The sequence below is a fragment of the Hemibagrus wyckioides genome, linkage group LG06 (assembly GCF_019097595.1).
Source record: "Hemibagrus wyckioides isolate EC202008001 linkage group LG06, SWU_Hwy_1.0, whole genome shotgun sequence".
Taxonomy (NCBI): domain Eukaryota; kingdom Metazoa; phylum Chordata; class Actinopteri; order Siluriformes; family Bagridae; genus Hemibagrus; species Hemibagrus wyckioides.
This window is the reverse complement of record NC_080715.1, coordinates 29300387-29327469: the sequence shown is the minus strand read 5'-3', so window position 1 is coordinate 29327469 and position 27083 is coordinate 29300387. Positions and strand designations below refer to the sequence as shown.

General features: G+C 36.4%; 1 protein-coding gene across 1 annotated transcript in view; it reads right to left on the bottom strand.

The window, feature by feature from the left end:
- Positions 1-336: 336 nt before the first annotated feature.
- tmem163a (transmembrane protein 163a) overlaps positions 337-27083 on the bottom strand; it is a 41405-nt gene continuing 14658 nt past the window's right edge. Inside the window, exons 3-8 of the mRNA XM_058390865.1 lie at positions 15746-15789; positions 15247-15338; positions 14459-14555; positions 7535-7646; positions 5998-6139; positions 337-5853 (exon numbers count right to left, since the gene is read on the bottom strand). Coding sequence (XP_058246848.1) covers positions 5793-5853; positions 5998-6139; positions 7535-7646; positions 14459-14555; positions 15247-15338; positions 15746-15789 — 548 coding nt within the window. The 3' untranslated portion in view covers positions 337-5792. The remainder of the gene's footprint in view (positions 5854-5997; positions 6140-7534; positions 7647-14458; positions 14556-15246; positions 15339-15745; positions 15790-27083) is intronic.

The following is a 27083-nucleotide window of genomic DNA, read 5'->3' as shown; positions in this document are numbered from 1 at the left end:
TTAAACTTCAGTTTTAAATTTTTTCTTACTGACAAAGTAAAATGTAATGCATTTAATTTTTTTTAAATTTAATTTAATGACATTTTTAACATTTTTATTTATTTATGTTATTTAAAATTATAATTTAAAAATTGGATGTAAAATAGATTTAATCCTTTTTAAAAAAATAATTTTACTTCTAAATATCGCAATCTGTTCTGCAATTCTCCCCATATTTAATTAAGCTGGTTTTAAATGACAGTTGATTTAGAGATCCTTTGATTTTTAAAAGCGACAGTCTCATTTGACTTCGTCTTGATTTTTCTGTAACCAAAGAATCAGTCAAGGAGACAAAAGTTACTAATGCAGATTTTATTTCCATAAATAATTTTGTTCAGAACTAAGCTATCTACCGTATGTCAGCTGATTTCTAATATACAGCACATTTTCTGCAGTACCACTGTATAATTTGTACAACCAGACATTTGATTCCCATGCAAAGCCAAAGCAGGAATGGCTCAGCTAAGCACTGACTATTGCTAAATAACCAGCCAAGGCTAACATTACACTACGTACAACATGTGCTCAAGTTTAGTGCCGATGTTAGCTTTACTAACTTTAAATAGAGTAGTATTAGACAAAGAGACAACAAAATCTTGAGTACAGTAACAACCACAAGCAGAATTCAATAAGTTATTGTCATAAATTAATAGTAAATCTATGATATGATTTATACAATGAATCACTCAGGCATTGCAGTTCTAGACATCAGTAGTCAGGCGTACACCCAAGCTACTAACTACTGATTTAAGAACACAACAAAACAAAAAAAATACCCAGAGAAAAAGTATGCATCATACAAGTACAAAAGATTACATTGACAGTTTTCAGTGTTGGGCTAATCAGCAGCAATGATGTAAACACTATGACTTTTGATGGCGCATTATATAGTACATTACATCAGCAGCCTATTTGATCCATATTTTCAACATAAACACAATAAATTGCTGAGGTCATGATCAAAGATGACTAAATAGTCATGACAGAAATCCCCCCCCCAAAAAAACCCAATATATATATATATATATATATATATATATATATATATATATAAAGAAATTCAACTAAGCTGCTAAGCCAATGACTTCAACGCTGCTTAAAAACAAGTCTAGCTTTGCTACAGTGAGCGATCAGCCGTTACGATCTGGCCTTGATTGTCGTCCAACAGTAGTGGCGCTACATATCAGTGTGCTGTAGGTGAGCTGAGATGTCAAGCTGTGAGCAGATCATACTCAATTCAAGTTACATCATATCATAACATCTTGGATTACTGAGCGAAGTCTACTGGATTAACATACAGACACGTGTATACAATCACATTGTTTTGAAAATGTACGTAACATCAGATTAGCAATTAATCCACTAACTGTGCATTATTGTTGTATGGAAAGCATATTATTAAGCAGAAGATTGCGTAACTGTGGTTGTGAGAACACTAGGGAACCTTCTTGTGTTCTAATAAACACAAAAATATCTCAAATTTCCCTGAAACCTTCTAGTTGAGTTCTTGATAGGTTCTGAATGATGAAGAAACCCTGGTGGTTTACAGAACCACAGCTGCAGATATGTAAATATTGTTGTATTTCACCCCTCCGAACCACCATCCTGGATAAGAATCACATGAATATTATATGCCAACATGGGACACACATTAGGACTTAGAAATGTGGTAAGAGATGCCCTCCATCTCTTGTTCCTGGAGACATGTTCCTTGATAATATTTAAATCATGCCCATGATAGTGCTCCTAGTAAAGTGGTAGGTCACAGTAGGAGCTGAGAACCACACAGCCTCTGCACAGAAAAGGGAGTGTCTTTCAGCTGTTTGTCTGAGGAAGGGATGGCTGATATCATGCCTATGAAGGATGTGGGGTTCACCCCAGGAGAAAAATGATGGGGCAACAAGATGCCTGCTAGGGCCTTGAGAGCAAGACTCTCTGTGCTTAAAGCTTGTGTAAGACAGGCCACACCCATGTGGAGACTGAAACAGAAGCAGAATGCAGTGACCTAAAAGTGGCCAAAGGTCCATTCATCATTTGAATACATCTGTTCTTCTGTCCAGGGTTTCTTTAGTGGCATGCAGGGTGTCCAGAACAAACTGTGCTAGCCACACTTGATGCCATGCATAAAGCAGGGGTTGGTGGTTATTTTGGATCCTACAACTAGGTTCAAGCTCCTTTAAAGCAGGATTGGCATCTGTAGATTGGAGTGAGGGTATATCACAGCCATTATAATACTAGTATTTGAGCAATGCTTTGACCACACACATCTGATCATATTGCTTTGTCTGGTAAGTCCAGCAGAAATACAGGAGGCCCAGTGATATCTCCTCATGATCTAGCTAGAACTGTCACCGGTAAGACAATGTCTCCCTTTAGACAATAGTTCATCACTGCAGTCATTGTCAGCCTGTAGCAATTTCCTTGACACAGCTATAGATATAGCATCTTTACACTCCTTGACATGATGAGAAGAGAAGCTTACTGACCATTGGGCTACAAGGTAGGCTTTTTATGGGTTTTGCTCACCAGATTTTGGCTGTAGTTGAGGGTCAGTTGAGCATCATTATCTGCATTACCAAACAGCTAGCTAAGAGGACATCTGAGTTTGGACCTGCATTCTTAAGCTGGCCAATGCAGAGGCACTCAGCAGATAGCTGGTGCATGTGGGAAACAGTGTCCAGAGGTTCAAACACAAGCTGCTCGAGAAGCTTGTGTCTTGCAACATGGTTTGTTAGAGTAACTACTTGATGTAGCATGGAAAAAAAGAGAGAAAATATGACCCAAAGGAAGAGGACTGTGGGAGAGAGAAAACTGGCTCCAACCCCAGAGCTGAAGCATTATTGGAAATCCAGGTAACTTTGAAGACTCAAGCACATTCAACCACTTATTCACATTAGTGCAACTCATTAGCGGAGCAAAAATCACTACAAACTTCACAGATTATTGCAAACAGCACAGTGAGCAGCAGTGATAAGGGCAGGCATACATTTTGAGATCTGAAATGTTCATAAAAATGACTTATAACATATGACACTGGCATTTTAATGGAAAATACTGTGTCATATGTTGCTACTGACTTTGTTGGAAGGTCTGGGTATACGTTTGCATAAGGAATCCAGATTATTCTCAATGGCCCTGGCTGTTAGAAGGGGTGAAATTAAATTCAATATCTATATTATACAAAGCTAAACAGTTTACATTTAACTGATTTAACATGTAACTTAACATTCCTTATGCAGTTTAATGAAACTTAATAGTCTTGCTGATTTCCATAAGAACCATTTGTGTCTTGTGTGCAATCTTTAATGTAGATAAAAATGATGAGGCTTGAAATAAACTTGTACTTGGCCAATCATGTGCTTGATTACGTTAGTAAGACAGTGTGCTTGCTTAGGCAGTGTGCTCTTTTTTAATTTAACGACAATGTGGAATTAAGAAAAACCTGTGAATCAGAACAGTTGTTATAATTCAGATATTGATGCTATACTGTTTTGCTGTTTTAAACTGACCTTAACTCAGACCTAGGGTTGAAATGCTAGTCAATACCAATATTTTCTACCTGTGTATAAAGCAGTTTAGAAGCATTAAATGAAGTTCTTGTGTTATATGGACCACGTTTCATGAATTAATTAAAAACAGACTATTTAATTAGGTTCATATCTCTGAGGAAATGTCAGTATTGTAGTAGGAGGTTTCAGAGATTTGTGCTTAGCAGAAAGTGTCATTGAACATACTGAATTTAAAAATAAGTGACTAAACTGGAAATGCTTCATGTCCACTAAATATTCAAAATTCAGCTCCTCACTTATTTATATCTGAAGAAACATCGCTTCAAGTTCCTGGACGATTTATTTTTCAGGCTTTTCATTTAAGACGTGTTAGAGTTATATTACAAAATAAATATGGTCTCTTCAGCACCAGTGGATTCATTAGGCTCTCTGTATCTGGATTCTGAGACTATTAATTACAAACTGTGCAAATTACAGTGACTTTATATATGCAGTACTGAGCAAAAGTCTTAGGCATTGTACATTTTTTGTAATATTAATTTGGATTTAGATGTTAATTTTATGACTTCTGCATTATTGGGTCAAAAAAAAAAACATTTAACATTTAACATTTAACTTTTACATTTAACATTACTTTTCCAATTTAAATTAAATGTAGCAGAAGATAGTTGTATATAAGTAAAAAAAATAAAATAAAATAAAATAAAATTAAAGTAAATAAAATAAATTTGTAATAAACTGTAAATAAAATGCTGATGCTCAGGGATTAGCTGCAAAAACAAAAGCAAAGTATGACAGGCAAAAACTCCAGAAGAACTGTATCAGATTCTCCAAGATCGAAGAATCTAGAAGTCAATTTCTATATAAAACAACACAATGTGTATCTGAGACTAGTGATGTGCAAAAACAAAGTCTTATCACTTCAAATATTGACTTGGTTTAATTTAGTGCTGCTATGCCCTTTATGCAAGTTTTATTTTATGGAGAAAATTGTTACGTAAGACTTTTGCACAGTATATTGTCGGTTAAAATAGTTGGTCCTGCTAAATAAAGTGTAATTACACATACGTACTTCATATTCCACAAGGAGAGCTGCACTTCTTGTTTGTTGACTTTGGCTCCCTGCTATAATGCTGCAAGTTATCTGACAACTTGACAACACAAAGCATGTGCTAGAGCAGTGCTAGAGCTAGCAATGCTGTTATAAATCCCACTTCCTTGGGTTATGGGGTCTTAAATGACCAAAACTATAACTCAGGATTTATGCCGAACATATTGGTCCCTTTATCCTCATATTAGGAATAAGGAGCCTGGATGGATTTTGGGAAGCTATCTAGAGTTTCTGTTGTTATGGCTTTGTTTAAGGGAAAGGTTAGATAAAGCTAAATCAAATTAATCAAATAATATGAATTACAACATAGGATCTGTGTGGTGGGATTATCCACAATAGGGATGCGTTGATACCATTTTTCTGGCAGATTACGAGGACATGAGGCCATTAATCAATTGTGGAATATGTTATTCAGCTCTATGTAGATTTTCCATCCCAATTTAAGTAGAAGGTTTGAAAAAATACATATGTCATATAAGTTCATGTCTTAGAATGCCTCACTACTAATGTTGTTTAGGATTTTTCAGTGAAGTGTATTAGCTAGCTCCACCTTGGATCAAGCAGGGCTGGTTTGTGAATTTATTTTTGTCTTTTATTGTCTTCATTGCATCAAAATCCATCGTCCACCATCAAGGCCTGATAATGGCTGATCATCAAGAACAATATACTAGGCTGTTGTTTTCAGTATTTACGCATCCCTAATATGGAGCAGTCCAATGAATTCATTCTCATATATAAGAGGTGAATGGTGACAGAGAAAAAACATTCATAATCACAAGTACTTCACTACATGAACCACATTGGAGGTAATCACAAATCAACAATTTGTATTTCTAAGGCTTTGAAGCAGCAACTAGGATTTGCTGGCTTTGAGTTCCTTGCTTCAGTTACCTGGATCAAAGTCAGAAAGCATCTCTTGCTGTGCCTTCATCATTGCTTTACCTTTCTCTGAGGTGCTGTGCTGAGAGACTGAATTTGAAAATTGGTGATGATAACGAGATGGTAATTAGTCCTGTAACTGCTGCCAAAATGCAGGTGGTGTCACAATCTGTATGGAGTATTTGAAGAAAGATATGTTTCTGTGTTGGAGGTGAAGTTGTAAGGTGAATATGCTGATTTCTCCTCAAAGTCGCTCACTCAAAGCGCTCATAGTTCCTGGTTTGTCTTACTCGTGGTACCATGTCAATTAACAACCTGTGGCAAAAGAAATAGTGTTTATCACTTACTGTCTTATAGCGTTCTACCTCATTAGGAATGAATATGCCAATAAAAACTGTAGTTTATTCAAATGCATGCATGCTCTTGATGTAAAAATAAATAAATAAATAAAGCACCTACTTTATTCCATAAGCTAGAATGATGAGGCCTATCAGAACCCCAATGGTGCCATCCAGAAACCAGACAGTGGGCTCGTGGCGAAATACCTCAGCGCTGATTAGGATGGAGAAGCCCATGATGCCTCCAACCAAGGAGTTAAAACCTAATAAAGATGTTTCATTAATTAATCAATTTATAACATAGTCTAAAAGTCTAATCCACTTGTTGAACATCCTGTTGATATGTAATGAAAAATTGTAATTGTATATTTATATTTCATTTAAACACATTTATCTTCCAGCACACAGCATTAATTGTTATAAATTTATTCAGACATAAACATATGACGCAGAAATGAGCAGGAACTGTGCCTATTAGAGGATACTCCAGTACTGAAAGTTCTAGTTAAGGCTCAGGAACAGTGCTTAGAGGTGCTTTTTGGTGGCTGGTTGGTTAAAAAATACCTCATTACACATTGTGTATCAACATTTAAATACAGCATTGTGCTATAAAGCTCTAAAAAATAGTCATAGTCAATAGTAATAGTCTTTTTGTCAGTAATTTCTTTGCAGCCAGTATAAATTGGTTAACAAAATGGTTAATCAGAACAATATTAAATGCTTCTTGTGTGATAAGCAGAATTATTGAGTATGGTAATGATGCTGTTGTTACTTGTTAATGTGGCTTTCACAGTTGTGACTCAACTTGGTAGAAAATACACAAGAACCTCAAGTTCTATTGGCTGCATGAGTGTGCAGAAGAAAAATTCATTTGTCTCCAAGTCCTTATAGTTCCTAATTCTTTTAATTAATAGAACACAGTGGGTGACCCCAAAATACACCCTTAATGATTAATTTTCTTGAAATAATTAGTATTTCCCAAAATCCTTCATAACTAATGGATGCACTGCATGAAGCCAAGATTCATTTTCATGCCACTGGAAACATTCCTGGCATTGTGCATGCAGTGGATGGTTCACTAATCCCCAGAAATACTCCTAGCCTCTTGAGCCCTTTCTTCATCTGCGATAAAGGCTTCTTAATGTTGAGCATGCAAGTCATATACAGCAACCTAGGCATCTTTACAGACATTATGTTCTGGGAATATACATGACTCATGTGTTCATGCATGGTATGTAGTGCATTTGCTGGTGGATATTTACTGAGTGGCAGCATGTATCCACACTATATATATTTTTTCACCCAGTCTTGAATCCTTAAATTGAAGCCAAAGAGTGATACAATAGCACACACTGGAGGACATGCTGTGTCGTAGAATGAGCTTTGGACATTTGGACAATTTTCCATTTTCAGTGCTAACAGAAATCATTGGAGGGTGCTGAGATTTTCACCTGAACTTAGCAATGACATTATTTTCCTCTTCTCGGGTGAGGGCCAGTGTAAGTAACTGCCTTCTACTAATCTTAAAACTCTCTTTGTTTTTTTGTATGCATCAGAATGGTCAGATATTGAATCTATGGGGTCAAACCCAACCCCTGAAAAACCAGACGTGAATTCAATGTGTGTGTGTGTGTGTGTGTGTGTGTGTGTGTACCTACCATCAGTGATCAGAGCTCTGCTGGTCAACACCCTCCCCAGCATGAATTTGACAATGGCCAGAATGACGCACAATATCCCACTAACAATAGAGACACTGAAGAGGAAATCATCCTAAAAAATAGCACAAAAATATATTTAGTCTTTTATTGACTTTTATTTTGCACAAAAACATCATATAAGAGTCTGTGATTGTGGTCTGACATTATCTCCATATCAGATGCTGAAGCTTGTGAATGTGATGTGTGATGTCTCAGGGATTTTCTTCATTTTATCTTAAGCTTTCATCACCTATTGATCATTCTTGCTTTGCTTCACATGTTGGTTTTCCCTGCTCCAACACACAAATCTGACCTCATGAAGAGGTTAATGGACTAATTTGCCGAGTCAGGTGTTGGAGATGTTACAGAAGGAACAATACACGCTTTGTAAATGTTTCCCGTTCACTCTGTTAGCTCAAAATCTGAAGGCTTATAAATCATGAGCTCAAGAATCACCTCACGAAAGAGTTTTGCTTTTTTTTACTTTCTTTTTTTTTAGACTTAGTACCATATATTTGTATCATAATAACTATGACAGACGGATTTATTGATTTAATGAATATAGCACTTAGTAGCACTGAAGAAAAATTGCCAAAGGAGGAGAAAAAAAACAAAATGTGTAAAATTAAAGCTGAAATATAAGCATGTAGGCTCTCCAGCATTGATATAAGATGATAAATTAAATAATGGTTTGATTATGAAGTAAGTAATGATCATTTATGAGATACAAAAGAGCTTAATTGCTTCTATTTACCATTCTTTTCTAAATAATGCAACAATTTTAACTGCAAATTATATTATTGGCAACAGTCCGAGAGAAAAGTAGAATTTTTAAAATATTTACATCAGAGTTTCTTAGTATTCCTTTCATCTGCTTTTTTTTTTTTTGCTTTAACGACGGTATAAATAAATATTTATTATTTTAAATATTTCAAAATTCTACCATCTGTTTATTTTTTCTTCTAAATGGATATGTGAACGTAAATTAAGAAATTTAGTAATATATAAATTTGTTAATATAAATTAATATACATTTTTTTAAAAACTACAAAATATTGCAAATGAAGAAATAAATAAACAGAAACAAATTGTATTATACGTAATGTTTCAACTATTTCTGCTATTCAGATGAATGTAAAATGCTATTAAGTACTCGTAACGAGCCCCACTTGTGGTCTAATGTTAATCAACGATCTTGTCTTTTTGCGATCGCCTGTTCCATTTGTCTCCATGTCCTGCCAGATCAGGCAGCTCGGGTGGAAATGGAGACAAATTAAAAGCCGCTACTTTGAGTCATGAGAATTTCTATTCATACAGCAGATTTGGTGCAAGTGCCTTCTGTAAAATCATATAATGTGTAGTTCTCTTGAATTTGCAGCTTTCTGGGATTTTAAAAAGCAGACAATATGGTGATATGGCATACATTAAAAAATGTATTAAAAAATGTACATTAAAAAAGAAAGAAAGAAAGAAAGAAAGAAAGAAAGAAAGAAAGAAAGAAAGAAAGAAAGAAAGAAAGCTGCAAATTTAAATTAAATTCCCATCCTTGGGTGGATCCATGTCACCAAAGTGTAAATATAAAAGAATCCTAACATTATAAAGAAAAGTTTTCTTTCTGGTCCATCCATAACATCCATCTATTATTTGGCAAGCACCAATTCTTTGCCATTTAGGAGAGATCCTAGCACTGCTTTCTCCTCTATAAACTCTGCCAACACATATGCAAGGAAAGCACATTTTCTCTGCCCTTAACTTGTATATTTGACAACTCTTTAAATCTCTCCAGGCCAAAAGATGATAGAGAACTCGAAGAACTTGAAGAAAGGAGTTAAAGAAAGACAGCATAACAAGAAGCACACAACCGTGACGTGATAGAAGAAAAAGGATCAGTGCAATGTGAAATAGTTGGCAATGATGCATCAGATTGAACTAGATTAACGCTAATTAAGCATGACTGATCAAAGGTACTTGGTTTATGTCTGCAGCACATCCGTCAGAATGTGCAATCACAGTCACTGTGGGAGGAAACCGAGCTGTTTTCCTCTGTCGTCTCTCCTGGCTTAAACGAATGTGTCTACCACACTCCCACGCAAGAGCCAAGAAACCTATTCCTCTCCTACATTATTAATCTGCACTAGGTTGTTCCCTGTGCCTGTGTCTTGCCTGGCAGGAGTTCAGACTTGGGTTTGTGATAAAAAGTAATTTTGCTGAACTCAAACGCTCATGTCTCTACTAAAAATCAGTCCTATTGGGAGTCAGGATCCTTCTTGGACATTTAAGTGTTTCTTAAGACAGTCATTTCTCTTTTAACAGTCTTTATATTATTTCACTGTCATTCAGTCAAATTTTATTTGCACAGCACTTTCAGAATCATAAAACAGCTTTACAGAAAACTTGATGCATGGTTGATTTAGATCCCTAATGAACAAGCCAAAGGCGACAATGGCAAGGAACAACTTCCTGAAAAGAAACAGGGAAGAAATTTTGAGAGGAACCATGTCTCGAAAGGGAAACCATCCTTTTCTGGGTGACATGGGATAGTGGTATTATTAACGATTACAGTATACATGTGTAGAAGAGTACATGTCTCAAACATTACAGTCAAAGTGTGCTGAAATGATGTTCAGTATCAGAAAAAGGCAGAAATACAGCAGCAGTTCTATCGACCATATCCAGGTCAGATTATCCTCTGAAGCAAGGGTGAGACTTCAGAGTTCTGAGAAGTGCAAATATTTAAGTAAGCAGCCTTTATTTGTCACATATACATTACTGCACAATGAAATTCTTTCTTCGTATATCATATTCTTGGAGGGTGGGGGTCAGAGCCCAGGGTCAGCCATGATGCAGTGCCCCTGGAGCAGGGATAAATCAGGTATATCCTGATGCTGAGAGGAGCCATAGCAGTAGAAGAGTATAAAGAGGTCATAATCAGGGTCCTTGAGAAGACTCTGTCTAAATAAATAAATTTAACTGATCATCTTGAATAGCCGTCCAGTAGATTTATTCTGACAGGTTGCTCAATACATAACAGATTGATTCTGTTGGTTAAATGTCCAGTGAATAGCATTCTGGAATGAGAAGAACTGAAGTGGTTGAGGTTGCAGGACTCTCAATCATGCTGAGCAGGATGTGTAAATGTGGTTTAATAGGAGCGTCAATGAATAAGAGGCCTGGTCAGGAATATGCTGCAGTTTAGATGCTATTTTGGTATTGTAACTATCCTTAGTTTAAAAGATTAAAAACATCATACACAGGGAAAATTCTCAGCAAATATCTCTCTCAGCAAAAACACTGTCTAGGTATAGGGTCTTTAAAACTCACTGGCCATGGCCAAAACTTTGTAGACATCAGACCTTATACATCATGTCTTATACAGTATGTGCTTGGTGAACAGATTTAGACCACTTTACTGTTGTAATAACCTCTGGGAAGATTTTCCACAAGACTCCACCAGGCATTGATGCTGTAAGAATGAGGAGGTCTGGGTCTGATGGTGTTCAGTGGGTTTGAGTCAGAGTCAGTGCAGGAGTTCTTCCACTCCAACCTTAACACACCATGTCTAGAAGGTTTTTGCAAGATGTCCACATGTGTCATGCTGAAACATATTCAACATGCCACTGTCTTCCAGGTCCTTAGTTTCTGGATGTGTTAGATGTCCTCACATCTCTTGTGGCTCATGTGGCTACAGAATGGAGAAGTCTCACAAAAGGGAACGATGGTCTGGTGTCCACAAACATTTGCCAATGTACAATGTATATGTACTGTAGGATGGTTCATACTCTTTGCGATGAAGCGGTACTGATGAAATAAATTAAATGTTTGTTTTTTTTGGCTTTGTAACTATAACTTGGTCCAGCCACACTATAATGAAAAATATGAATTTGTATTAAAACTGATGGCACAGTTTGTCCATAATATCAGCTAAGCAGGAGAGTTAACCACAAATGCAAGGCTATAATAAAAACAGAACCGATTTGAGGCGATCAGTTGTCCTGGCTGTTGACCTGTGCTATAGTTCTGGCACTATTGCCCAAGTTTTATCACCATTAAAATTAGTCATAATAGTTAAGTATATTATTATGCAAATCTAACAACAGAGTTTATAACGCTGTAATAAAATAACGCGGCAGCAATACAAATCAAGTCTCCGTAAAGGATCTATTTATTCATTTATTCATTTAAATTACAATAATTAATTAACTTTAACATTCACAATTTAGTAAACCCACTAAACATATTACAGTGTATTTAGTGTATGGCTGTCTTTATATTGCACTGGAGAAAAAGTAAAATAATTTTATAATCTATAATTAATTGGTATATCCAAATATTCAAAAATAGCACAGAAATGTATTATCAATCAAACTAACTTTGCCAGTTGTGGCTGAAGAGGTTAAAGCTCTGGGTTGTTGATCAGACAATTTAGGTTAAAGCCCCAGCACTGCCAAGCTACCTCTGTTGGGCCCTTGAGCAAGGCCTCCAGCTCTTACTGCTCCAGGGGTGCTGTATCATGGCTGACCTTGTGCTCTGACCCCAAACAAAGTCTTCTTCTCTACCTAGAGAACTAAATCGAGTTCATTTATCATTGTTGGATATAAGAAGGATTTTTGGGATCATGGTCTAATGAATTAATAAGACATTCATTTGCAATAATGAAGATGGACCTGTGATATCTGCACCACTGTAGCAAAGTCTCATTTTCTCATTTTCATTACCATTTAATAGAGGAAGGAAGTGCAGAAAAAAGTGTCCTCAGACAAATGAAAAAAAACGTTAAATGTTGTTACTATATTTAGTGTTTAATTCAATACAAATGTGGGCAAAGAATATCTTGATGTGCAATCGTGCCTAGACTGAACAGTTATGTTAGGAATGAAAACTGGTGACTGTTGCTTTCTGTCTCATCCTTTTTTTGGGTGTGTGTCCCTTCTGACACTGACCAGAGAGTGAATTTTGAATGAGACTCCTGAAGCTGTGATGCATTACTAATTAGATGTTTTTTGGCCATAGGGGGAAAAAAGCTGCAGCTGGTGTTGGGTTGCTAAGGCGAACTGCAAAAATGCCAAACCTTTGAGGCTAGACATGAGGATTTGTTTGTCTGCTGGCAATTACTCCTACCAAATGATGGTTGCCAAGAAGAGAAATGTGATGCAACAGAAATAATTTACTATAGCTACAAATCACAGTACTGATACACTAATTACACTGAGAGTAACTAATTACAACAGGGTGAAACCGAGTAAGTGGAACATGATCTATGTGAAATGATAAAGAGGTATGAACTTTATCTGCATAATGCAAATGATTAAAATAAGTCAAAAAGTATGCATGTTAAATAGCATTTTTCAAGGTTGTGAGTTTGAATCAGCCCAGGTCCACCAAGCTGCCACTTCTGGGCCCCTGAGCAAGGCCCTTAACCCTCAGTTGCTCAGTTGTATAAAATGAGATAAATTGTAAGTCATACTGAATAAGGGCATCTGCCAAATCAAATTCAAATTCAAATTTTATTTGTCACATAAGAAATCGTACACAGTACGACATGTAGTGAAATGCTTTTTACGACTGTCCTACATTTGAAGAAAGAATATAAAGTAAAGTGTGTGGACAAGAAAAGTATAGGGATATAGGTAATAAAAATATATAAAGAAAAATAGGAAGAATAAAAACTATCATAGTAAAAATTAAAGACATGATAAATTATGAAAAACACCAATAGTTATGTAAAGTTGTGTAAATCACTACCTTTCACTTTATCTGTTATAAATACAGTGCATGTTATGTACTGTACACCACAAGCTTCCCTGATTTTTCCATTCCTGCTGATCTATATTGAGTAATATTGCTCAGATGTTACATTTCTTATTACATTTTTCACTCTTCTGTCTTAGCAATGAATCTCCACAGTGAACTCTAAAAATGATATAAAACTCAAAACACTTGTACCATTTTAGTATTGCATTTGATGCAATTTGATGCAATACAATATGTGTTTTGAGTATATATATATAGCGATCAGGCATAACATTATGATGACAGGTGAAGAGAATAAGACTGATGATCTCCTCATCATGGCACCTGTTAGTGGGTGGGATATATTAGGCAGCAAGTGAACATTTTGTCCTCAAAGTTGATGTGTTAGAAGCAGGAAAAATGGGCAAGGGTAAGAATTTGAGTTTGACAAAGGGCCAAATTGTGATGTCTAGATGACTGGATCAGAGCATCTCCAAAACTGCAGCTCTTGTGGGGTGTTCCCGGTCTGCAGTAGTCAGTGTCTATCAAAAGTGGTCCAAGGAAGGAACAGTGGTGAACTGGGGACAGGGTCATTGGTGGCCGAGGCTCATTAATGCACATGGGGAGCGAAGGCTGGCCTGTGTGATCCGATCCAACAGACGAGCTACTGTTGCTCAAATTGCTGAAGAAGTTGAAGAAGAATGCTGGATCTGATAGAAAGCTGTCAGAATTCACAGTGCATCACAGTGAGGCTCCACCTCACAACTTACAGGACTTAAAGGATCTGCTGCTAACATCTTGGTGCCAGATCATGCCTCGTCAGGTAAGGGTTGTTTTGACAACAAAAGCAGGATGAATACAATATTACGCAGGTGGTCGTAATGTTATGGCTGATCGGCATGTATGTGTGTGTGTGTGTATATATATATATATATATATATGTGACATACATTAGTAACATGCCTCGATTCATTTTTATAATTATTTTCCTATCCAATTTTCCAGCTTCTTAGTCATTTAATATGTAATATCCTATGTATATGTTCATGTCATTTTGTGTTTTTAAGAAATATTCTATTTCATAAATTTAAAAATTAAGTCTGTGTGTGTGATATAATGCGATATGTGATGTTATGTGATGTGATATTCACTCACCACTTCAGGCAGGAGTTTGGTGGACAGATCATGAATGGCTTTGCCCAGGATACACATGGAGGATAGGATGAAAATGACCCCCAGTATCACACAGGCTCTGGTGGTGGTGATAAATTTTATTTAATATGACTGAATCCTAGCAGTGCATTGAGAGACAAATAGACAATTACTAGCTACTAACCTGCTTAGCCTTAAAGCAGTAAAGTATTCACCCAGGCTCTTAAAGATTTTCTTATTTTTCAGACACTGATTTTTTTTTCTAGATCTAAAATATTACTGCTTAAACTTTTGCCTCCATGCTAAAAGACTGCATCAATCCTGCTCACAGTAAGCAGCCCTGTCTGTGACATTCAGCCAGCAGGCGCCAACTGTTCAGCATTCAGGATGGAGTGTGGCGTTTATTTCTTCTCCATTACAACTCAATTAATCTCACCACATTCAGGTGAAAGGGACATTTTCTTTGTTTATCACTAGAATACTCGACACCTTTTAAAGTCATTATGGGCCAAAAGAACTAGATTAGCAGTAATTAGAAATGCCTGAGGAAAAAAAATCAGACTGACATGAAAAGATTCTTAACGATCATACCCCTGTTAAATACTTTTACTGCTATTACGTAAGCAACAAAATCACTTTTAAAATCAATTTCAAGCTTATATCCTATCCATTTCATCCAAGTTTTACACATTTCTCAGATTTCCCTACATCACACAGTTGTTAATGTTTTTTTTTTTAAATTAAAATATTTTTAAAAAACATTCAGGATTATTGTATTGTTTTGTACTTACATGTACTCCCTATGGGCTGAATGCACAGCAGCTGCGTTGCTGTAGCGCCAGAGCACGATGACGGATGACAGCACGTCCAATGTGGCATCAAACTGTAATCCAAATGGTCAGCCATTTGTAAAAAGATAGTCTTAACATAGAATTTCTGACCTAGAATCTAGTTTTTGACCTGGCAGAAGTATGTAACATATTATAACATATGTAAGTATTATAACATAATATAAAATGGTACTTCTATTTTATCAATGACTAAATAAAATTTCTGCTATGATAACATCATCTCTAACTAGGGCAACTAGCATTGTTTAATATTTAATGTCACGCACCACAATAACACAACCTCTTAAAAAACAATTTGAATCCTCATTAAAATCTATCAGATAAATCTGTCAAAATGAACTGACAAATAAAACAATGTAAGCACAACAAGGCAAATTTGTCCCTATCACAAATTAACAAAGGGACTAGTCAGATGAAATGCATATTAATGAAAACTTACAGCAAATCCAAAGGCTGATGCACTGTGTCGCATGAAGGATACGGCTAAACAAGAAGAAAGAACAAAGAGACAGTTAACTGTTACCCAATAAATAAGAGTACTTTTCACTTTCTAGAAGGTGGTTTTTGAAGAAAGGAAAGAAAATCAGGTTAAAAAAAACCTTTTTGCAAATGTTTTATCTTAAAAGTATTTTATCATAAACCAATCCAATCCAATCAGTAACCACAGCTGATAGCTAACCAATAGCAAAGACGGCCTGATAAAACAGGTGTTATAACGATATCCATGTAAAAAAAAACAATCATGGTGCATGGAGGCACGTCATCCTTCGGTCAGAATAAGTTAATGAACCCCCAAAGAGTTACAACAAACACTCATATGATGCGCTAATCCAATGGCCACTCATACACCTCTAATCTAGATGGGTTTCACTTGGTTAGCAGCATCCATTTAAGAGTATGTTTTCCTTTATTAACTCATAACCCTCAGTCCATGCTTCATCTCAAATGGCCAAACTGACATGCATAGGAGATCTGGCCAAGTGCCAAAACTTTCCAGGTCTGCTCAGGAAGGAAGCAGTCAGGGTGTCACCTTAGCAACACAAGTCTGTTCAAGCTAGAAAGAAGTAGCTCAAGGAAGTGATACCTCAGTGTTTAAGATGTTGGCCTACTTATCAGATGGTTTAAAATCCCAGGACCATCAAGTTACCATTGCTGGGCCCTTGAGCAAGGTCCTTAAGTGCTCGGTTGACGAGTCGCTCTGGATAAGCGAGTCTGCCAAATGGCATACATATAAGAATAAGTGTTGAGTAGATAGTGTAGCCAGACATGGGGCAGTGCATCTTGTCCTGACAGGTTGCACAGCTCTGCTAGGGATAACCACAATTGGTAATGTGTTGATTTAATATTGGTGAAAATGTTCATCCAAAAAGTGTCCAATTGTAGATAAATCACTCTCAGTAACGGTAACCATAAGAGGGTCCACATGAACCGCTTCCATGCAGAGGAATCAGTCGTACCTTGTATCGCCTAAATTGTTTTACTGAGTGAATGGCTGTAATTATACAACAATGTGCAACCAGACTTGTATCTGATGACACCTCAGAACTGGGGAAAAAAATAAATCTTCACATCTGATGGCCCACCCTCTTGTATACTATATTGTAAATATACCACAATGTACTTCTAGTTAGATGCTAACTCCATTTCATTGGCTTTGTACATGTATTTATTTAAAGTTGAAATCTAATCTAATCTAATCTAATCTAATCTAATCTAATCTAATCTAATCTAATCTAATCTAATCTAATCTAATCTAATCTAATCTAATCTAATCTGTCCTGTTGATCTCAGGCCAGGACACCACACACCACCTGTGTGTCATTTGTGTGACTATTTCTCTCCAATAGGCCACTGCTCTCAAACGTATGCAATGCATTAGGAAGGTCTTGCATCAACAGGAAGCTTGAGCCTGTGCTACACTCATTGAAATGAGGACATTTCTGAGTTCAGACACAGATGGGATTTTTAAAGTTTCTTAGTTTCCAGCTTTAAGGGAACCTACCACCTAGCGTCCTCAGCAGGGTCCAGTAGACCACATAATGGTTAATGGTTTGCAGGGGAAAGTACTGAATGTGTGAATTACATCAAGGCTTATGTTTCTTCCTTGTATCTCTTTCTGGACCCTTTTTTTATCATTCTGCTCTGAATTTGTCTGCTTAGGTTTTAACTCCAGCTTTTCGGAATGTATGACTCATGCTTCATGTGGAAATTTGCATTCCCTATCTGACTCTGACTCTGATGAGTCAAAGAATGGACAGAAAAGACATCAAGTAATGTCAAAATCTATAAACCAATAGACCAGTCACCCTATGAGAAGCATAGAGCAAAATCTGGTGTTAGCTTTCAGACAGAGAAAGAACAGATCTTCACGTAAACAAGGACTATTATTAATGAAAGTGGAAAGATGCTGAAAGAAATAACAACAAATGCCTGTCTACGGCCACAGGAAAAATACACAGAAAGGTGGATGTAGGCTTCTACTTATATACCTGTGAATACTGCAATAATTATGACCAGAAATGAGCAAATCATGTACCATCAATTCTTTCTGTTTTCTATCTCTTCCATTATTGTTTCCATCACTATTGGGTTACTACAGATGTAACTGTCTCCTGTCTCCTGACTGCCTTGTTTGTTTCCCCTCTTCTCTTGTGAGGAGAGAAGCTTCCTGTTCTATTGATCTGTAAATTTGAAATCCGCAGCCAGAGAACAATGAGTCATAGCAGCACACCTGCCAGGCATCTCATGCAGCCCCAAAAGAGCTCCATCCTTTCTGCATCGTCCAAGACCTGACTGAAGGTATAACGTGTGACCTTGACAGTCTCTTAAATGCACTGGAATACAAATGAGCCTCTGAATGGAGAATCTTTTATCTAGGAAGAAGATGCATGGCACAAAGCTGGTCCAGTGGAGTTCGAGTAGCCATGGCACATTAGAAAACAGTGCTTGAATGAGGATGTCCATAGTGGACTGGATAATCACTGAAACAGACATCCAGTCCCATGGGTTGCTTTCTGATATAGATTTTATAAGACTGTCAGTTCACAGCATCATCTAAGGTGATGAAATAATCTTAAAATCTTGACATGTTAAGAAATACTGCAGTTGCCACTGCAGTTAAAAAAAAAAGCTTTTGGGATTGACAGCTCTGAACAGCCAACAGATTTCTATTTACTTTTATCTTCACTGTTTCTCTATCCTCCATTTACATGTATTTTAATAGATTAGGGAAAAAAAGCACTGAAGAAAGCCCTTTCAGATTCCTGAACTCTTAAATGCGCAATCGTTTACTCAGAAAGGTTCCTTGTACCGACTTCCTCATCTAATTTGGATAGGTTTCATTTCCTTCAACTATTCATCACAGATTTGTTTCACAACCAATAACGATGCCTCTGTTGTGTTGTGGGCAGGCTCCTTTATGCATATCATATTTCAGATTTTCTCTTTTTTTGATTCTCAAAGTCCTCAAAGTCTGGAAAGTAAAAAAAAAAAACAAAAAAAAAAAACAACAACAACAACAAAAAAAACACACCTTTTTTTTTATACACCTTTCAACTCACATAATTTAGATTCCTTATGCAGATGTGGTACTTTGGTACAAGCAAGACATTCTCTAAAAAATACAATATTTAATCATTTTTGTGTATACTGTTTACTCTTACTTTGAAAAAAATAATTTATAATAGACTTATAATTTATAATAGACTTATAATTATACTTATTATAATAGGCTCATTATATTTAGTGGATACAATTTCACTATATATACAATATATACAACTATATAATAAGTAGTTACTTAAATCTTAGGGTCTGTCCAAAAATCCAGACAATGCTAAACGTTAAAAAATATAATAAGAAGAATTTTGTAGAACATATTTGTATATGTAGAACAAAACTCTCAACTCTCAAGGACACTACAAAGAAGAAAATAAAACCAGATGAATTTGTAATGCGCTTTGAACAAAACACAAAACAGCTTTAGAAATTCGAAATCTCTAATGAGCAAGCTAGGTACAAGAGCGGAGAAAAAAAATACCAAGGATAACATGAGAAGGAAACCTTGAGAGGAACCAGACTGAAAAGAGACCTATCATCTCAGGGTCGCACTGAATAACAGCATTTTGATCATTAAAGTAGATATTTCTGTGTCTACCTTGTATCTACATTACACTGTATAGCTTGGTTGAGAATAACTGTACCCACAAGCATACAGTTTTGACCTTGCATGGACATTTAGATGATCCTCATCGGGACAAAACACGGGGCTGTGTCTTTTATTTTAATTCATTTTTATTTCCTTTTAGTTTTTGAGACTAAGCTTGGGTTAAATTAAAGTGTAGGAAAATAACTGCATTAATAATTATGTCTTCACAAGGACAGAAAAACAAGCGTGTGTGTGTGCTGAGAGATCTCCATCTAAGCGAAGACTGCTAATGACCACAGTTCACGTCGCCCACGACTGTAAGCCTCAGTCTCGGTGTCAGCACAGGGCTGGGATGAGAGGAGTTTCTATTACAGCATGGTGTGTGAAATGAATTTCAAATGAATCCTTAGGCATCAGTGAGTCATGTAGATTTTTGAGCATTATGCCCCTTATAACAATAAATCACAGATAACCATGGCTATGATAAGCTCATTTTCTTGGGGTGAGAGCTTGCCTAGGGCTAATATGTCAAAAGTTACAGGGTGTGAATCTACCATCTGTTTAGTGTTCAGGGAAATCCATCTATTCACTCCACGCCCTTCTATCTCTTTAAAGTTTTCTGGTAAGTGAAGCATATATTCATGTTGTTTAAATTTCTGCTTAATGGTTCAAGATCACCAGAAGAAGGTTATCAAGACAACGATTATCCAACCAGGCTGCACAGATGAGATGTATGATTAATGATTTGGTTTGATTCCATATGAATCAAGTGCATGAGTTTGATTTGATGACTTCAGAACAAAGCCTCTAACTCCAGATCAGTAAAATTGCCACTTTACCACTTTGACTTGTCACATTAAGACTCACCATGGGATCTCAGCCAGACAAATCTGCATCTGCAGCATGTGGCGAGTGAAAACGTGAGCACTCTCCCACTGTTCTCTTTAATAATTCAGCACCTCAGTGCTGGGTCATTCTGAGTGAGTGCTTCTTCCCCTGTAGGATAGAGTTATCTGCTTCCTTTCCATCCATCTGTGTCTCACCATGTAGCTCAGATTGTGTTAGAGGGGATATGATACTACAATGTGATTTCCATGCACTTATTTTGCCCAAAATATGCGATATATAGCCAAACATTTGTGGACACCTGATTATCACACAGTCATCTTCTCTTCTGGGAAGGTTTTCCACTAGATGTTGGAGTGTGGCTGTGGACATTAGTAATCATTCAGCTACAAGAGCATTAGTGAGATCAGACAGTGAGGAGGTCTGGGGTTCAATCAGTGTTCTAGTTCATCCCAATGGTGTTCATTGCGGTTGAATTGGATTCAGGACCCTCGAGTTCTTCCACTCCAACCTTCACATACCATGTCTTCAAGTCTGCTATCAGACTTTATAACTCATCGGGCCAGGTCAGATCACCAAATTGGACGGAATTACCTCTATTGGGCACGCCCTAATAACTCTCTTGTACTTCAATAGCTTTTATTATGTCAGTAGTTTATTATTACATTTCTTCCATATTTTAACCGCTTTCCTTGCACATTTGTCTAATTGTCATTTGTCTATTTTGCACATCAGACTGTCTAGCATATCTGTCATCACATTATCTCATTATCTCATTATCCGTTTTGTTTTTTTGTATCCCTACTGTCTTTTAATTGGACCGAGCTGCTACGACAACTTAATTTCCCTCTGGGGATTAATAAAGTTTTCTATTCTATTCTATTCTATTCTATTCATTGATCTTTGTGCACAGGGGCATTGTCATGCTGGAACAGGTTTATTGTTCTAGTGAAGGTAAATTGTAATGATTCATCATACAGAGACATTCCAACCTTCAAAAAAGTTTAGGAAAGGACCACATACAGTATCTAAGATTGTGAAGGCTGTGATCTCTTTGCTTTAACCAATTATGGAAAAATAGAATTCTATAAAGAAGAAGCCTTTATTATTGCCACACATACATTACAGCACAGTGGAATACTTCTCTTTGCATATCCCAGCTGAGGAAGTTGGGGTCAGAGTGCAGGGGCAGCTATGATACAGCACCCCTGGAGCAGGGAGGGTTAAGGGACTTGCTCAGTTGCCCAAAAGTGGCAGCTTGGCAGTGCCCAACAACCCAGAGCCTTAACAACGTGAGCTATGATACCACAGTGGATCTCTTAGAAAGAGCTAGGTTACTCTAAAAGCCAATTGGACCCACATTAAGAACAACAAAATACTATTATGTAAATCCCAAAAAATTGGGTGTTAATTCAATATGCGATTGAGGATCCTATGGAAAATTTTCGAAAATAATTAAAATAAAATAAGCACTTGAAATAATCATTGAAAAGCAGCCTTACAGAAATCCTAAATAAAATTAGCTCTATTATGATTTTTGTTGTGGCTTAGTCCAAGTGTGAGTACTTAAGTGGTATTGTGTGGCAATACGATTGTAAAATAAGCTTAAGACACATACGAAATGCTCATCATTTTTGACCCCTTAAAACGAGGACCCTTATTTTTGACCCCTTAAAGAGAGGACGTGTGGAGACCTTTGGAGGGATCATGGCACAGCTTGGACCACAGCTCATGTCTATATCCAAAAAGCACTGTTATTTAACTATTATTTAAAAGATGGTTATGGAAGGTTATGGAAACTAGAGGTAGAAGTTTATTCAGATCATATATAGATGTGTAAGTAGCCCAGGACTGTGATTAGCTTTGCTTGGATTATCAATTAAAGGATGAAAGGACTCATGCATTATAGAAAACAACACAGCATGTAGGAGAATTCTGCTTCAGTCACATTTTCTGAAGCATTAAGGTCAAGAGTACAAGTTCTAGAGCCAATGAGAATGTGTTAATGGATTTTGGGCAGCATTTTTTCACCACATGCTGCTTTCCAAGGGCATTCACTCTCTATTAGGAACAGACTAAAATCAGTGTTTGGATTCATGAAGAGTTAGATGAAACAGAGTATTAGCATACATCATTAATATTCATAAGAAGAGTTTACATATTAATGTGAAAATTAATCATTTTTCAGGGTCTGCAGGTGTTTTGTTCAGATATCATCTGAAGGTTTTAGAATAATATTTGCAGAATTTGATTAAGGAGCAAAAACCAACACAATCCACCTCCATCTCAGAAGCTGACAGAATACGATATTGCTTTGGCTTTGTGAATGTAGTCCTTTCCCAGGTTGAGTGTTTTATGTTACATGGTCTGGCTGGTTTGTTTCTCCACCACAAAAACCAAATAGAGAATCCACTGAGAAGAAATAAGGACAACAGATGCAGAGAAAATGGATCTCGTGACCCATTTTCCTGAGCAATATCTAATTTCTTCAAAGGCTGGAAATGTTTCTGGCTCAAAAAGTGTCCCAAATGCATGTAATTGATAGAATAGTTCTAACTTATTCATTCAAAAAAAGGTTACAGTCTTTGAGTAAATATAAAACAACACATGATTTCTGGCAATACAGCTTCACAAATAAGAGTCGCTGACTCGAAACTAATGTCTATAAGAATATCTATGGAGAACATTTATTTATTCCAATGTTTGGAAGGTGTTTTCTGAAGCTTCTCTTAAGCAACATGTTTAGAAGCTTAGTATTTCTCAAATCTACTGTATTTTCAATAAATGTACACTCCAAAAATGAGCAACATAAAGTTATCAAGTTATTTAATTGCAGAAGAAAACTTCTTTTAGTAGTTCTTTAGTTCAATATATTCTCGCCTGTAGCGATGGTAATACGTCTTTAAGCACTGGAATCAGGATTTGCTAAATGGATTAGTGTTTATTATTATTATTTGCTTAATATAATGTGCTTAGAATGTCTCTGCTGCTTCACTTTTTAATCTCCTTGAATGTGTTGGATTTTAGAAAAACTTTTAAAATGATTCATTGTTGTGCAGAAGCATTCTTTTGTAATTGGTATCTGTAAAATTATTATTATTATTATTATTATTATTATTATTATTATTATTATTGCTGTTGTATCTCCTCCATGTCAAGGACTGCTTTCTGAGATGCTTTTCTGTTCACCCCTTCTGTAAAGAGTGATTATTAGATTAGATTAGATTAGATTAGATTAGATTAGATTAGATTAGACAAAATTACATTCAACTTTATTGTCATTGCGCATGCATACAAAATGCCTATCTGAGTTGAACCAGACTGGTGTTTTTTCCATTATCCCCCTCTCAGTGGATGTTTTGTCCCCACATTATAAAGCATATTAAATTCAATTTGTCCTAAAACTGTTATGTATTTGAAAATACTATTTATATATTATTTATTATATTATACAGACAAGCAACTTGCTCTGATACAAGAATAATACAGCCTACATCTGTGAAAGAACATGACAGTCATGAGTCTTGTGATACTTAACGTGATACGTAAGATGCTAAAGAGACCACATTTAATAGCTAATGTTTCATGCTTGTGACATCAGGTTCACATGATTTGTGTCTGTATATCATGACATCTCACAGTGACGTTACTCAGCAAAATGACAACTTTGATACTTTACTAAGGTCTTCAGTGTCATGCTGAAATGTCAAGACCTTTACTGACTGACTTCTATACTGATTTTTGATATTAACATTTTACCTGAAGCTCTTAACTTGCATGATTTCATGCACTGTGCTGCTGCCACGTGATTGGTTGATTGAATAATTGCATCAATATTCACACTAAAGTACCTTCCAATAAAATGGCTGGTGAGTTCATAATTATCTTCATAATACAGACTGTTATAAGAGAGTAAATATCTTCTTATTCTATTCATCATTCGTTAAAAGGTTTAGAGCGGCTTTACCCTGCAGATTTATCGAACTGTTGCTGCACTGTTGCTGTCTTGTCGATTTCCTTTATATTTTAAAGGATTTCGAAAAAATGACCTTTCTATTATCTGCTTCAGCGAAGGAGACTAGATTCAGCTGCGTAAAAAAACATCCTACTCACTTCTCTCCATATTCACTCTGCTCTCTTGACATTTCAAGATGCCAGTGAGGGCCTCTGGAGAGTCAGTAATGTCTAAGTATCAAGCTGTCATTTTATCAGTAAAATAACTGAGAGATGTCATGATGTATAAAAACAAATCATACACACAGCTATTTTTTTCAAGACACATAATAAATGTTGGCATGAAAAATTAGCCATTCCTAAATGTGGTCTTATTTATAGCATTTTTACTCAACTTAAGACTAAGTGTCTCTGAATACTTTGACTCTGTCAGGAAGGGGTCACCCCCAAACTTAGGGTTTAGGTTTAGGGTTGGGGTTTCCCAAAACTTTTGGCACTATAGTGTATATATATATATATATATATATATATATATATATAGGACAGCACATTAGGATAAATTGGAAACAATAGGAAGGGTATGGCACAAAACACATGAGGAATACAGAAACAAAAAGCAACTCGGCCCTCAACTGAACAGTGCAAAAAACACAAGCCGTGCTGAGATAATTTACTGAGCTGTACACTTGAAACTGTAAGTTAGTGCTTAAGTCGGGAACCATTCAGGGCTCGTTGTTGAGGGTATAAATGAAAGTAATGGACAAAAAGAAACTATTAAAATTGTTTGTTGTAAAATGTAGAGCAATAATCCCTATTATATTATTATTATTATTATTATTATTAGAGAGTATTATCTAATACTTTTTATTCCTATTCACTGTATCTTTGCAAAATATGCATCAGTGATGGTGATGAAGTAAATACAGACTGAGTTCACACACACACACACACACACAAATATATACACCTACACACAGTCTGAAGAAATGTATAACTTGGCATCAGTCATTGGACTAGGTTCAAATGATTCATGAGCTTAAGCTATTTATTTGCTAATTCACAAAGGAATGTTCAAAGTTTTCTGCTAAGAGAAATGAGGTGCTTTCTGGGTGCTGTGCTGCTCCCAGGGAAGGCAGGAATGAGAAACAAAAAGTGATGTAAAATTACCAGTATAGTCGTTTGTATTGTGCTGGTCTCTGTTTCTCTGCCTCATAACTTTGCACTAGATCTTACTGTATATACACATATATTTATTTATATACATATTAGTATTTGCGATTCTGGTTAGATGCTAACTGCATTTTATATTTTATTGGCCCTGTACTTGTTCTCTGTTTGTTCTAATCTAATCTAATAAAATCTAAAGCATTGGTGCTTGTGTTGTAGTTACATATTTCAATGTTCTGAAAATAGAAGCATAAGCCAATTATAATGTAAAATGTATTAAAAATGAATAAAACTAATAATTAAAAACTTGCCTGTCTCCATTCCACCTTCCTCTTTATTTCTACAAAAAAATCTCTGCAGAGTCACAGAAGACTTCTGTTTATATTTACCTCTGACCTCTCTCTCTCTCTCTCTCTCACACACACACACACACACACGCACACGGGGGGATTGATAGAGGGAGCTCATTTTAGCTAGATTTCACACTGCACGATTTTCTAAGTGGTCAGATCACTGTTGTTTTCACACTCCACGACAATCTAGGGTAGCATTCAGTCTCTGCTGTTCACACACTGCAGGATGGATCAGTGACAGGAGGTTTCACACTGCATGACTTTACAATAGGTAGACAAATCTGTCTGGTCCGCAAACTGCGTTTCACAACCAAACGTTCGCGGGAAATTATAAGAAACAACACAAAAAGTTCTGAACACTATGAATAATTTTGCAATGTGCTGCTGCGGATGCAGCTGGTCAAGCAAATGTTTCTGCTTTATTTCTGTTTGATGCTATTGTAAACCTTATTTATTCTGATAGTACTATATTTAAGACATTTTTGCGTCAAATGCTGGAGTGAGGCGTGGGCAGAAGTGGCAATTTTTAAAAAATAAAATACATATAATTTTGAGTTATATAAAATATAAAAGTATAAGCTGATTGTTTCTTTGTGGCCCAGTACCAAATGATCCACGGCCCGGTATCGGTCTTTGGCCCGGTGGTTGAGGACCCCTGTTATAGATTATACATTAACAAAAAATTTTAGGACATCCCTCCAAATCATTGAATTCAGGGGTTGTTTTTCAGGGGTTGGGCTCGGCCCCTTTGTTCCAGTGAAAGGAACTCTTAATGTTTCAGCATACCAAGACATTTTGGACAATTTCATGCTCCCAACTTTGCGGGAACAGTTTTGGGATGACCCCTTCCTGTTCCAACATGACTGCACACCAGTGCACAAAGCAAGGTCCATAAAGACATGGATGAGTGAGTTTGGTGTGGAGGAACTTGACTGGCCTGCACAGAGTCCTGACCTCAACCTGATAGAACACCTTGGATGAATTAGAGCTGAGACTGTGAATCAGGCCTTTTCGTTCAACATCAGTGCCTGACCTCACGAATGTGCTTCTGGAATGTCAAAAATTCCCATAAACACACTCCTAAACCTTGTGGAAAGCCTTCCCAGAAGAGTTGAAGCTGTTATAGCTGCAAAGGGCAGGACAACTCCATATTACACACAGTTTTGGCCTGGCTCTCAGTCTCAACTCTAAATCATCCCAAAGGTGTTTTATCAATGAAAGTAAATTCAAGCTTCACTGGAATGTAAAGATGATTTTGTTTAGGAGTTTATTGTGTGTTGGAAAAGTTCAAATGAACAAACTCTCCTCCA